This window comes from Urocampus carinirostris, chromosome 3, assembly GCF_059441175.1.
Source record: "Urocampus carinirostris isolate Australia breed hairy pipefish chromosome 3, RoL_Ucar_1.0, whole genome shotgun sequence".
Taxonomy (NCBI): domain Eukaryota; kingdom Metazoa; phylum Chordata; class Actinopteri; order Syngnathiformes; family Syngnathidae; genus Urocampus; species Urocampus carinirostris.
The window spans coordinates 21235794-21249223 of NC_142351.1; the positions used below are offsets into that span (position 1 = coordinate 21235794).

The window sequence follows — 13430 nt, forward strand, 5'->3', positions numbered from 1 at the left end:
GCTTGTAAGTATTAATGGCCGGAACAAATTTTATAATCATGGAGCATCATGAATAATACATATCTATGAATGTGCTAATCACGATTACAAACTTCATGTGATCAGGCTTTATTGTAATCCGCTGAAGAGTTGTGGTCTTTGTGATGAGACATGTGTACGTCCGGGAACTGTCCATTAGGAGACGCAATCATTTCACCCATCCCAAAGGCCTGAGTTCTTTGGCTGGGGTGGATGTTAAAAGAGAGAGGGAATGTGAATGTTCAGTTTGTTCTACTTGAAGCGTTAATCCAGGAAATAAATTCATTCTGTCTGAAATTGCACAACCAAGAGAGTGAAAGGAAATATAAAAGGAGAAAATGTGGTCCTGAGTGTAATCGAATAGGGAACGAACAGCGAACAACGAACAAAGTTGTGGTTGCTGTCATGGGCTTATTTGCCCTGAAAAATTACACTTTTCATTTTATTATTATATGTATAATGCAGTTGTATCCTATTCTTGCACTTTTGTTACATTCCCTCTGGATATGATTCAACTATTGTACAAATAATGAATCCTTCGATTAGTCTTCCTTTGTATTTTTATTCATTTGTGTTGATATTTTATACAGAACATTTTTTTTAAAAATGCATCAAGCACAAAAACCTCAATGACTTTCAATATGAAAGATTATGTACATATTTTGGTTTGGAATAAAATACTGATAAATATGTGATTACATTTTGTTTTGATTTATAATATCACACACATAAAACAAATAAAAGGGCAGAAAAATATACATAATGCTTATATGTAACAATTCATATGCAATAAAAATATAATTGTAAATTGTAAAATATTTTTACCCTTAAAAACGAAATGTCTTAATATTGTGTGAATACTGTAAGACAATTACACTTTCTCTGAGCTATACAAAAAGCCTTTGGCACACTAGAAAAAACAGAAATTTCCAATCCTGTTCAACAGGACCCTGGAAAAGTTGGACAAAATTTAAACGACCACACTTACAGCATTCACTGACTTGCTTGATTTTCTTTGAGTATAGAGAGTTAGACCTGATGTATCAAAAGGGTTCATTTCATTATCGCAGACCCCTTCTTAGGACTCCTATTGAACGGGTCCAATTTATCTGAGGATGAATATAAGAAGTAAGACGAGGACAAGGCTGAAGGCAACTTGGGATGCGGTGTTCTTTAAGAGGACCTCAACAGGATAATGGTCACTGACCTTGAGTGCCTGCACAAGGGGACAAAAAGTAACCATGCCTCCTCAATGTAATTTGTAATGAAAAAAATGCTCTAAAACTGTGAAAAATATCTTGCATATACAGACGCTCCCCAACGACCATTCCACTTACGAAAAACTGTAGATTCTAACATTTTTTTTCGGGATGTCGAAAAATATCCGGACATTGCTTCAGGTTGGATTTTGTATTGTGTGCATCTTTTTTCCTAGTAGAGGACAGTAATGTAGTGCTTCTTTCCACCATGTGGCGCTGTGAGAGGTCACCCAGCATCCACCCCGAAGAAAAAAATCCAGCTTCCTCTTCATAGTTCGTGTGTAAACATTCTATACTGTATCCGGAACACACTTACAACTTTGACATTTTTTGTTTAATATCTCGTGCATCCATTCAATAAGGTTGCTGTAAAGTGTAAAGAAGAGGCGAGCCGTTACTTTTGAAATCAAAGTGGAATAAGAAAGCTTGATGCGGTTGAGAAAATGGTCGGAAGGCTTTTTTTTGGCCACTTTTTACAATGGTGGAGGACCTCTTGAAGGGCAAGTTCAACTTAACTTTATCTTTATAGAGCACATTATTTTATGAAATTTTCTTTTTTTAGTACAAAACAATAGAGGTTACTTAGACAAGCCTTAACCATACTTATATAAATCTTAAACATACAAAATACAGAGCTGAAGGAACTTACGAACAAATTCAACTTACGAACGATCGCCAGGAACCTATCTTGTTCGTGAGTAGGGCAGCGTCTGTGTATATATATATATATATATATATATATATATATATATATATATATATATATATATATATATATATATATACAGATTAACCATTTGAGGATTCATGCTTTGTGGACAAGACAGATCTAATATTGTCTGCCACCAAAAGTATGTCAAATACAAACCTGGGGAGAAGGTATGAGTTTGTAAAAACTGTATAATGCTGCTTATATCATTGTAGCATTTCTGATGCGCTTACAACCTAGATTAATCTCCAAGCATTACCTTGTAAATATCACCTATCCATCCTGAAAAAATGTTATAATCTCATTTTATATTTTAATGTCTGTTTTATATGTTTATCCTGGAGTGCCGCATCTAATCTTGTTGTTAACAATGTACACTACTTGATAGTCAATACTGGTGGGTGATAGAGGGAATTTTGGAATTGATCCCATCCAAGTAAATACATGGTAATATTGATCGATACCGTTAACGATACTTTTTGCTTGGAAACATCATGACCATTGAATAATTGAACCCTCATCTCCGTGAGGTAGTTTATCATTGCGATCAACACAAGACTTTAGGCACTAAAACGTTCCACTTTTTATAAAATAACTACATTAATAATAACTCAATAACTCAAACCTAAACAGTATTAAAAAAATGTAACAATATTAAGTTACAACTGTTTCAGGGCAAAAGCCAAGAGAGTCAAACCAAAAAACAACAGCGAAACGAAAATACAAATACTGTAAAACAATGTCAACTAGAGAACCAAAATATTATCCATTGCGCAATATTTTGAATATAAAGTCAGTTTTGCAAAATAGTGTCAATTCTTTCTCATTGGCTAAGATTGACATGTTTTTATCTAGCAACAATAAAATTTTTAAATTTTTCGTTGCAGCTTGTCAGTAGCCTAGATGGTAAGGCGCCCGCTTTGAGACTAGGAGGTTCGGGTTCGCGCCCCGGCCGAGTCATTCCTAAGACTTAAAAAGTGGTCGGCGGCGCCCTCTCTTGGCTGCGGCTGCATCGGGTCAGGTGCAATCGACATTTCGTTCTGTGTACATTGTTACACAGAATGACAATACAAGGAAATTATTATTATTATTATTATTATTGTTGCTCTCAGCAAAGTGAGCTTTTTCATGTGTTCATGTAAGTTTATGATGTTGCAACGCTAGCGGACAACTTTGCCACATGAATAACACGATGCATTTTACGTTACTGTATTTGAAAAAATTATCCTAATTGCGCTGCACTTCCTGTTTGCCTCAGCCATTTTTAGCCTCTGGTAGGGATAGCCGGGATTGTTCTGGCCCTTTCTTCTGCCTGGCAGGCAAGATTCAGGTTCAGGCCAGCCAAGGAGAGGTGCTTAACGGGTGCCTGTCAGTTACAATTTAGGCATAAACTTAAGAGAGTTGTCGAGGAGCGCTGGGTGAGGGAGAGTAGGGCTTCGCTATCAACATAGAGAAGGTGCACTTTGAAGAAATTGACAGAAGAAAATATTATCGATCCGATCTAAGTACTTGTTAGAAATATCGATATATGAATCGATCCTCCCGCCTCTAATCATGGACAAGACAATTCTAACTCTCACCAACATTTTCGGAGCCTCAGGATATTAATTTTTTTATACGGCCTTATAAAAAAAAGGAAAAGAAAAGAGAAGTTTCAGGATAAGTACTGCAAGTTCTTCAGGAATAAAGCCTTAGCGTGAAGCTTCTAGCCTCATTTCCTTGTTATTGATCACGCCGCCATTGATGAAAACACACGTTAGCAATCAATGTAAACATTAGCCAAAGTCCGGCTAGCGGCTACTAAATATGGGGGAACAGAGAAACACAAAAACCTTGTTATTTTTTTCTAACCGAAAATACTCTTTGACCAAAAATTTGTTGGTGACATACTGTAAATTAGCCGCATCCCTGCTGTTAACCTCAACAGAAATTAAGTTGGAGGATCCCCAAGCAAGGATGCTGCTTTCTTTCCATAGGGAGAAACTATTTCAATCTAATGAGAATAAAGATGGGGAAGTATTCTGTTTGGACGACAATGTTTCTAGAATTGAATTAAATGCGTACCTGTCAACCTCTGTCAACTGCTTCCCTTTAACAAAGATCCCGATTCCCATTATTGAGCGATAATAAACCGTACATATACAACAGGACGGGGGCAGCATGGCGGCGCAGTGGAGTTTGCATGATCTCCCCCGTGCTTCCAAAAACATGCATGTCAGGTTAATTGGCCGGTCCAAATTGTCCCAAGGTGAGAATGAGCGAGCGACTTGTCTGTTCCTGTGTGCGCTGCGACTGGCTGGCAACCAGTTCAGTGTGTCCCCTGCCCACTGCCTGAAGATGGCTGGGATGGGCTCCAGCACCCCCGCGACCCTACTGAGGATAAGCGATGCAGATAATAGATGGATGGATGGATGGATGGATAGAACAGGACACCTATTTACTCACAACAAGACAGACTATGGAGAATACCGCAAGAATATTAGCAATCTACGCTTATGTTCTCGTCTGCTACCGGTGACCGAGACGATCTGGGTTAGAGCCGAAATGGGTAAGACGAGATCAATCTAAAAGAAAAACGTGATTAAAAAAAATGTATATACGGTGAACCCAATTTTTAAAAATTAAAAAAATTAAATTTAAGATACGGAGAAAACAAACAAGTTGACAGATATCTGAATTTGTTGACTGTCATTTATAACAACGTAGTGAACATTGTTTGCAATGAGATTAGACATGGGGCTCTAAAGTCGACACGTTATAAAGACTTAAAAATGAAAGGTAAGATACAATAATGTCGGGATAAATAGGCACACATATTTACAAGGTAGTGCTTAGAAACCAACCCGAGTTTGAGCCCTCTTGAGCTAATAAAAAATGTCCTTGTTTGAACAAGAAACATAAAAATGTTCCACCCCTTCTTGTCTTAGATAATAATGGATTTCAGTATAGTCAAAGATTGATTTTAAACGCGAGCAGTTACCTCATCCTCCGAGAGACCGTATTCCACTTGGAAGTTAAACGGCTGAGCTGAAAAGGGCACAACCGCTTTGGCGAAGGTCGCACCATTCACAACAATCCTGATGAAACACAAAAGAAATTTACGAGTTTACCTGGTGATAAACATCAAACAAAAAGTCCCCAGATCCCCACTCCCCTCCTGGCCTCATTTTTTTTCTTTAATAAAAGCAGACGTTTTATAAATAGTGTTAGTGTCAGGACCAGAACGGAGACAGGACCCACTTGCGTTGTTCTTCTCACAAGTTTTGTTGGAAAAAAGAAAAAGCGTTGCGCCCACGATCCGGTGATTCCTGGACGCGAAAGCAGGTCGCTCTGAACGCGGGAGTGGATCTTCCGTGGCGAGCGATGGCGGTGTCGAGAACGGAAAAACGGGTCAGTAGCCCAGGAGAGCAAAAACGAGGTCGTAAGCCAGGAAAGGAGAGTAGACGTGGTCCGGGACAAAAAGAGGTCGAAAGCCGGGATGGGAGAGTAGACATGGTCAGGATCAAAAACGGGTCGAAGCCAGGGGACTGACAGGAGCAAAAACAGGTGGGAGTCATGGTCGAAAAAGTCTTGCCTAGTGTTAACTGAGGTTCGCAGATGGACTGACAAAAGGGGACAGATAGGAGGTATAAATAGGGACAGGGAGCCAATAAGAGTCCGAGGCAGTTGGCGCCAAAGGAGCGGGCACAGGTCATTCACATCGGTAATCATGACAGTTAGTTAGGTTAGGGTTAGGGTTAGATTTACCGGTCATAGGCGCAGGAGGTGCTCTCTCGGACGGTGGTGTCTGTCTTCTCTGGCATCAACCAGAACAGATTATTGTCTGTAAACAATTGCAAATTCCGGCGGCTCCTCTTGGAAAGGTAGCTACAGTCCGCATTGAAGTCCCCGAGAAGCATAACATTCTGTCGTAGTCACACACACAAAAAAAATGATCAGAAGACACAAGGATATCTCAAATTGTAAATAATTTCAATTGTCAATCACTTCCAATTACAATTGAGAGTGAGTCTGTTTCCATGAATACAAAAAGGTCAAATACAAGTTTGATCTCAATTGAATCACATGGGTTAAGATGAGATTTGAAGGTTCAGTTGGTATTAAAAAAAATAATGCATGGACTTGCTCTCTCATATCTTTCAGATTTAATTCCCCCCTTTGTTCCGGTCCAGAGCCTTCGCTCTAAAAAAGCTGGTCTACTAGTGATCCCAAGTGCCAAGAAGTGATCTACAGGTTCGAGAGCATTCTCCATTCGGGCCCTAGTGCTGTGGAATGCTCTTCCCCCAGAGATTCGATCTGCAACCTCAGTGAAACTGTTTAAATCTAGGCTTCAAATACACTTATATTCTATAGCTTATGAATGACCTATATTTTATGTTGACAAAATCGCCAGACCGGCACGTTAGGTAGCCGGTCTGGCATGGACCGGAAGCCAGAGACCGACGAGACCGATTCCAATTGCCCGAGTTGATATCGGACAGATAGGGGTCGATACTGGACAGGAATTGACAGACAGGATGGATTATGGATCAGGATATCAAAAATTAACGGGAGAAACTAGACGGGAACGAAAACTGGAGAAAATAATAAACAGGACAAAAACAGACGGAAACTAAACTGGAACCCAAAATTAAACAGGACAACAATAAACGGGAACAATACCGGACTGGAGATATCACAGGAAAACAGGACAGAGTCAGAACCCACGTCTTGTGGGGCAGAAGTTCGTTTGACGGGCTTCCACTGAAGCAAGAGAGCGCTGAGCCTTATAATAACAGAAAGTCAATCTCTCAACGAGCCGCAGCTGGCACCACACGGGCGGGGCCAATTGGGCACCATGGCAACCGTGCCACACACGGGCGGGGCCAATTCGGCACCATGGCAATCGTGACGCACATGGGCGTGCCCAATTGGGCGCCATGGCAACCATGACAGTTTGACTGATTAGGTTAATTTGGTTTTCATTTTTATCGACTTCAAGACTCATCGTTCATCTCCAGATACACAATGTGTGTTTGACATAATAGAGTAAAGGGATCCCTTGTTTAACGAGATGGTTACGCCCCAAAACGAACCTGTGAAAATCTGTGAGATAGAAACCTTTTTCATTTTTTTACAACTATTATACAATTAAATACTTTATTATACACTGAAACCAAAAAGCAAACCATTTTTACAGGCACAAGCATTCCTCTAACAAATTAAAGTACTGGTTATTTTACCATTGATTTTTTTTTTAAATTAAGAATGCAGGAAATAATGCGAGATGAAAATCCGTGAAGCAGCGAGACCGTGAAAGGTAAACCACATTATTGCTAAGGATTACTGTATATGATTGGCAGGGCCTGCTGTTCAAAAACGAAACCGCTATATTTTCCAAACTGAGACCTGCCACAACTTCCACCCTGAAGACAGTGGTAGCAAAGAACAAAGGAAAAACTTGGGGAAAAAAAGGGAAATCTTACCTCGGTTTTCCACATCTTTCTTACGTGACGCAAAACATCATAGAGAGCATCAAGCTCCTTGGAGACATTAGCAGGACTGGTGTGTTGGGGTATAAGGACAAACTCTTTGATGGCTACGGATGCAAGTAAGTGTGGTAAGACTTCTGTCCGACAAGTTCAAAGTTTTAGGGTGAATTTTGAAGATAAAGTGTCAAAAAACCAACCTGTCTTTGGAGCTTTGAAGCGGACTACAAATGGCTCTCTTGAGAAGGCGTCAACATCTCCTGGTCTGTTGTCGGGGTACTGATACTGGCCAGTGACTGACACCTTATCAGACCTACGCAATTGTCACGTTTTGTACATTAGACTGTACTCCTTAAATAATGTTTAAGGGCTTTTTTTGGTTACCTGTACACAAAGACATACTGCTCCTGGTACGTTTCAGTTCTGCCTAATCTCTCGCTTGCCACAACTTTATAATCATGACGAGGGTCATACCTGCATATAGATCAAATATTAACAGGAATGACGAAGGTGAACATGATGGTCCAGACATATTTATCCATGTGTGTGTGTTTAATCACTTGTTGATAAGATTAAGCAGCTCGGGCAAAGCTTTATGCCGGTTGTCTCTCACTTCTTGAAGCAGACACAAATCGTAGCGGGTAATAATCTGCAAGAAACGAAAACTATTAGAAATCAAACCATACATTTTTTGTGAACCTATTTACTCATGAGCGTGAAGTTTATCCGTAGTAGGCCACAAGCTCAAAATACGGTTGTCCTCCAACTACACATGGTTTACCTTAGCATAAGTCTGCATGACATCTTGCTTCTTGGCTTTGGATTCCCCAAAGTTGTGAAGGTTGAAGGCACCGATTCTGAAATCAGAAGCACCCTCGACACCCCAAACGCCAAGAAGGGCAAGCAGGAGGAAGATGACGTGCCTCATTGTAAAAGCTGTAAGATATTTTTATGGGACAGTGCGTGTTATTTAGCACCCCTTAGTGGTTAGTTTGAGGTGTCCTCAAAAAAGTAGAAAGTAAATGTTTACAGATTATGTGTAAACGATGACCAACTGAGCTCAAAGAGCCCAAATGCTATTTTTTTCTTTCTTCCTATCTGCTTTTATCTTTTTTTTAACCAAAGCTGTTTGGTGCGGAACACATTAAGTAGAAGAAATGAAGGGGGGGAGCTGTAGAGGGACATCATGCTTGTCCGTGTGTTTTTTTGTTTCTATTTGTCAGCATAGCAGGAAAATGGTGAAACTAAGAACAGGCCTACTTCAAATAATGTCCAAACTCTAACCGAAATCTTAAGAAAGATGAAAAAAAAAGTGTCACAAATTGTGAAGGGGCTTGACAAAGGCTGCAATAATGAGAAAAAGCCAGAGGTGGCAGGCAAGGGTCAAAAAGTTCCCGATTGCATACAGCTTCTTTAAATAATAAGCACTAATAGATAAAATATCATACAGTATGTCACAAAAATGAGTACACCCTTCACTGCTCACTCGATATAGAGTTTCTGGCAGTATTGTGTAGACCCTTCTATCTACAGAGAGAGCTAACTGTGGTCATTGTGGTTGCTGTTTACGTTCCACCGGATGCTAACGTTCCACCTGATGCTAACGTTAGCATAGCGCTAAATCTCCTGCCCGCTGCTATCAATAAACAGCAGCTTGCACACCCCAACGGAGCTTTTATCGTCGCCGGCGACTTTAATCAGGCATGCTTAAGGACTGTACTTCCCAAATTCATTCAATACGTGGAATGAGCAACCAGGGGAAAAACACTGGACCGTGTGTAGGGTAAGATCAAACATCTAGTTGGATCCGACCATCTCTGTCTGTCCCTCACCCCCTCATGCTAGTACATAACTTTGCCTGTGTTCAGTTGGATAGCTTTTATCTTGTGTTGTTTTTTATTGCACTTGAGCTTCCGATCTTGACCAGAATACTTCATTGTATCATTGTTAAAAGTGACAGAAAGTTGATAACCGCAGCTGCAAAGCTGGCTGGAATCTTCATTATCATACTTATCGTTTGGGCGCAGCACTCACGGAAGTGCTATTGTTAGTATTCTTAGTCATAGGAAGATGGAAGTTGTTTTATAGGAATGCCACAGAGCTGTCACGACATAAGGTAGTCTTACATAATCCAATAGATCCTATGATTGAAAGACAAAACAACTTGAAGGTTAGTTTATTTGGGTATTATATGTTCTAGGAGTCACTAGCAATATAATTACAGGTCTGAAATGTAAGGTGTTTGTCTTTCTAATTTCCCTTTTGTGGGGTTCACGGATCCTTTAATCGCATGGGTTGTCGGGGCACCAATGAGGGTGGAACTCTGGACAGCTTTCTCTACTGTTGACGGTTCCTGGCCTGTTTTGGGGTCATGTCAAAGTTGGCATCAGTCCATTCCTTAATAATGTCGGCCCAGTTCTTTTTCGGTCTTCCTCTCCTCTTGCCTTCTTGGACTTTGCCCTGGAGAATTATCTTGGTCAGTCCTGATGATCTCGTGACGTGACGAAACCACTGAGGCTTCTATCTGCGCACAGTTGACAACAGTTCTGAGGAGGGTCCAATGTGGCCTCTGATAGTGTTACGCACCGTTTCGTTATTCACATGGGCTAAGTAGCTGAGGCCTAGAAGTTTCTGCTATGTTCTTGTCCCTCCAGATGGATTAAAGTCTGTCAAGTGTAGCTGTGGTTTCAGCTATCCTGGCCATGATTTCTGGTTCTGACCCCTCTTCTGATATGACAGCTCCAAGACTTTTAAATTTGTTGACAGGTTCTAACTCTCTGTGGTGATGTTTGTGGAGAAACCTTGGGGACTGTTGGTCATTACTTTTGTTCTTTCTTTGCTCATTTCCATCCCGTACTGGGTTGATGCATTGTCCAAGCGATTAACCAGATCTCTAAGTTCCTGTTCGTCTCCTCCCAATCCCGCAATATCATCAGCAAAACGGAGGTTAGTGATGTTGTGTCCCCCAATACTGAATGTACCTTCATGTTCATCCAGAGCTTTGGACATGATCCTCTCCAGGGTGATGTTGAGAAAGGTTGGAGAGAGAATGCAACCCTATCTCACATCGACTACATTAATAAGTACCGCACTGTTGGCATTTACATACATTTGTTAAATGGTCTGAACTGGTTTCTGGCCCATTGTTGAACTTCAGCATGATAGCCTACTAGGTGGCTTGCCTTACTCCGCCTTAAAATCATCAAAAACGTGATAGAGGTTTCTCTGGTGTTCGAAATCTGTTCTGTGGTGCTCCTTCCCTCCCTGAAACCTGCCTGTTCTTCGGCTAGTATGTTTTCAGCCTGTGGTTTACTTCTGTTTTCTTGTTTTGATTTTGAATATGCTTTTCCAGCAAGAAAAAGTGGAATAGGGCCTCGTGGGCGCAGCCCTTCCTCTTTCCTTTAATAAAACTTGTGAGGAACGTAACGCAATTGGGTCCTGTTTCCGTTCTGGTCTCTGACAAAGGGCATTTAAAAATTGTGATCTTTGTGCATTTATTTTCTGTACACTTTCTTTAAAGGTCCTGTGTGTATTATTTGACCACTAGATATTCCTGTATTGTGTATCGTGCATATTGTGTAATTGAAAACAGAGTGCTAAAAAGCAACAACAAAAAAGAAGAATATTAACTACAGACGCCGAAAGTGATCAAACCGTATCATTTTTCTTCTCAACTTTTGCCAAGCCTCTCGCTAGGTTTTTTTGGGTACCCGTAGCAGCAAGATGGCCAGCGATTATGTCAGCTCCTTCTAGGTAAAGATTATGCAATGAAAAAAAAAAAGTAACTTCTCAACATATAAGTATTTAAAAAATGTACGATTGAGAGCTATTTCATGTATTTTTGCTTCTTTGATACCTGTCAACCTCCGCGGCTCCGTGCCCTTACAAAATGTCGTATTTTCCCTTACAAAATACAAAATAATCTTACATCATAGTTTTTTTTTCAAACGTGTTTATGTATTTTAACATGTTATATTGTACATCGTGTACATTGTTAATTAACATTTTGTTGTGAGATCCTGAGTTGCTTGACATGAATGGGGTTTATTATTAAAAAAAGTTCAAAAATTAAGTAGCTTGGACGTTCACCGTAGAAGGAAAAAGACATGCAAATAAAATTAAGTAGAATAATAAATTTTCTTATTCAAATTATGAATTCATTTTCTGCATTAGATTATTGTTGGTAATATACTGATTAAAGGGATAACCACAAACCTGTCTTTTTTCATTTTCTAATGTTTCATTGCCTTTTTTTCTTAACTTCTTTATACAACATAATAATTTGTAATATAATGCATCAAAGCAAGTGAGCCATTTGAGAGCCAGCTCTCTTTAATGAGTTGAGCCGAAAACTCCGGTTCTCTAAAAAGAGACAGACTTCCTTTCACTACGTTAAACCGCTCGCTTCGTTTGCAACGAAAAAAAACGATACAGAGATAGAGGCTTCCACGGCGAACTCGTTTAACTTGATTGATTTGCCGTTTTGTGATAGTCGGTGTATACCGGATGGTACCCATCTCATTTCATTAGCTACACCGCTTATCCTCAGTAGGGTCGCGGGGGTGCTGGAGCCCATTCCAGCAATCATCGGGCAGTGGGCAGGGGACAGCTTGAACTGGTTGCCAGCCAATCGCAGGGCACACAGGGACAGACAACTCACTCGCTCATTCACACCTAGGGACAATTTGGACCTGCCAACTCACCTGAAATGCATTTTGGAATGTGGTAGGAAACCGGAGTGCCCGGAGAATACCCACGCAAGCACGGGGAGAACATACAAACTCCGCACAGGAAGTCTGGAGTTGGATTTGAACCCACGCAAGAGGTTCCCAAGACATGAACTGTGCCGCACATGCGCTAACCACTGCGCCGCCGAACTGTTGTCAACTGTGCCCCGGATGGTACCCATCAGTGACAAATTTGCGTTTTTCCGTACAGATTTCCTCGTATGTCGTACACGTCTTAAAATGCATAACAGACGTACTTTGTACGGCAAAACCGTACAGGTTGACAGGTATGTTCTTTTTTAAACCACCGTCCCTTTAATTACACGGTTATAAGTGTACAATATTCTGAATATGTCCGCAAAAGTAAACGTTATTAGAACACACAATAAAAGTGACCTAGACTAAAGAGCGATAAGTAAAGTTTTAATAAACATATGTAAAGGTCACACTCTCCGAGTGCAGTACTGTACATTACATAGTTCACGCAGCAGTTCACTTAGTTTTGTAATTTTTTTAAAAATACTTTAACATATTAAGCCCCTGTTAAAACTAAGTAGCTCTGTATTTTGATGTATTTGTTCCACAAATATCTCTAGCATGCATATGCTTGCAAAAACTCAAAACCTGATTCAGATATTCTCCAGAAACAATATGTGTGATGTTGCCGGAATCATTTAGAAAAAGAAAAGCAGTTTACCGGGTTCGCTTGTGTTTTCTTGACAATTTCCTCCTTCGTGAAGCACGAAGCCTGCAGAGTGTGACTGCTTCCTGTGGGTGGGGCGCAGGCATTCACATGCCACAGCAGAGCCGCTGCGGGCTCCTATTTCGATCACGGTTGGAACTTCACTTTTCTTTTGAACCAGGGGCGTTACCCGAGGGGTTCAGTGCCCACCCACGGACACGCTCTACCCACCCGAAGAAAAGTGGACGTAGCACTGGGAGCAGTCTGGGCAGCGCATACGTTATCCCATTCACATAATATTGCGTATGTCGGCGGATACTACCGAGGAATCTCCCGCGTCCCACAGCTCAGTGTGGGCATTGGTCCCGATGGAGAGAGAAGACCTATTTACCTTTCAACTTTTTAAGGACACCTTAAATAGCAGGGAGATTATTATCCTTATGTTCTAGTAAAGGGAATTCCTCACTTATTAGAGAACCTGCTCTTTCGACTCCCTTTTTGTTGCTTTATGTCATTTTTTAACATTTATTATGTAAATTCATGCATAAGATGGCTTTAATAAGTGGG

General features: G+C 40.6%; 1 protein-coding gene across 2 annotated transcripts; it reads right to left on the reverse strand.

Moving 5' to 3' along the window:
* Window positions 1–560: 560 nt before the first annotated feature.
* dnase1l1 (deoxyribonuclease I-like 1) lies at window positions 561–13005 on the reverse strand. Of its 2 annotated transcripts, none has more exons than XM_088329885.1 (9): window positions 12879–13005; window positions 8236–8390; window positions 8015–8103; window positions 7839–7928; window positions 7655–7767; window positions 7452–7564; window positions 5734–5891; window positions 4967–5063; window positions 561–1234 (listed from the first exon to the last, which is right to left on the reverse strand). In XM_088329885.1, exons 2-9 carry the CDS (start codon window positions 8380–8382, stop codon window positions 1124–1126), a joined length of 918 nt encoding a protein of 305 aa, XP_088186011.1. In that variant the 5' UTR covers window positions 8383–8390; window positions 12879–13005; the 3' UTR covers window positions 561–1123. The 2 variants fall into 2 exon arrangements, with proteins under 2 accessions (XP_088186011.1, XP_088186012.1); XM_088329886.1 differs by lacking the exon at window positions 561–1234 and adding an exon at window positions 1272–1643.
* Window positions 13006–13430: the final 425 nt, after the last annotated feature.

Coding starts and splice junctions, on each gene's coding strand:
- dnase1l1 (XM_088329885.1), bottom strand. CDS start 8,382: ATGAGGCACGTCATCTTCCTCCTGCTTGCCCTTCTTGGCGTTTGGGGT. Junction 8,104..8,235: donor TCATGCAGACTTATGCTAAG/GTAAACCATGTG, acceptor CGTTTCTTGCAG/ATTATTACCCGCTACGATTT. Junction 7,929..8,014: donor CTGCTTAATCTTATCAACAA/GTGATTAAACAC, acceptor ATCTATATGCAG/GTATGACCCTCGTCATGATT.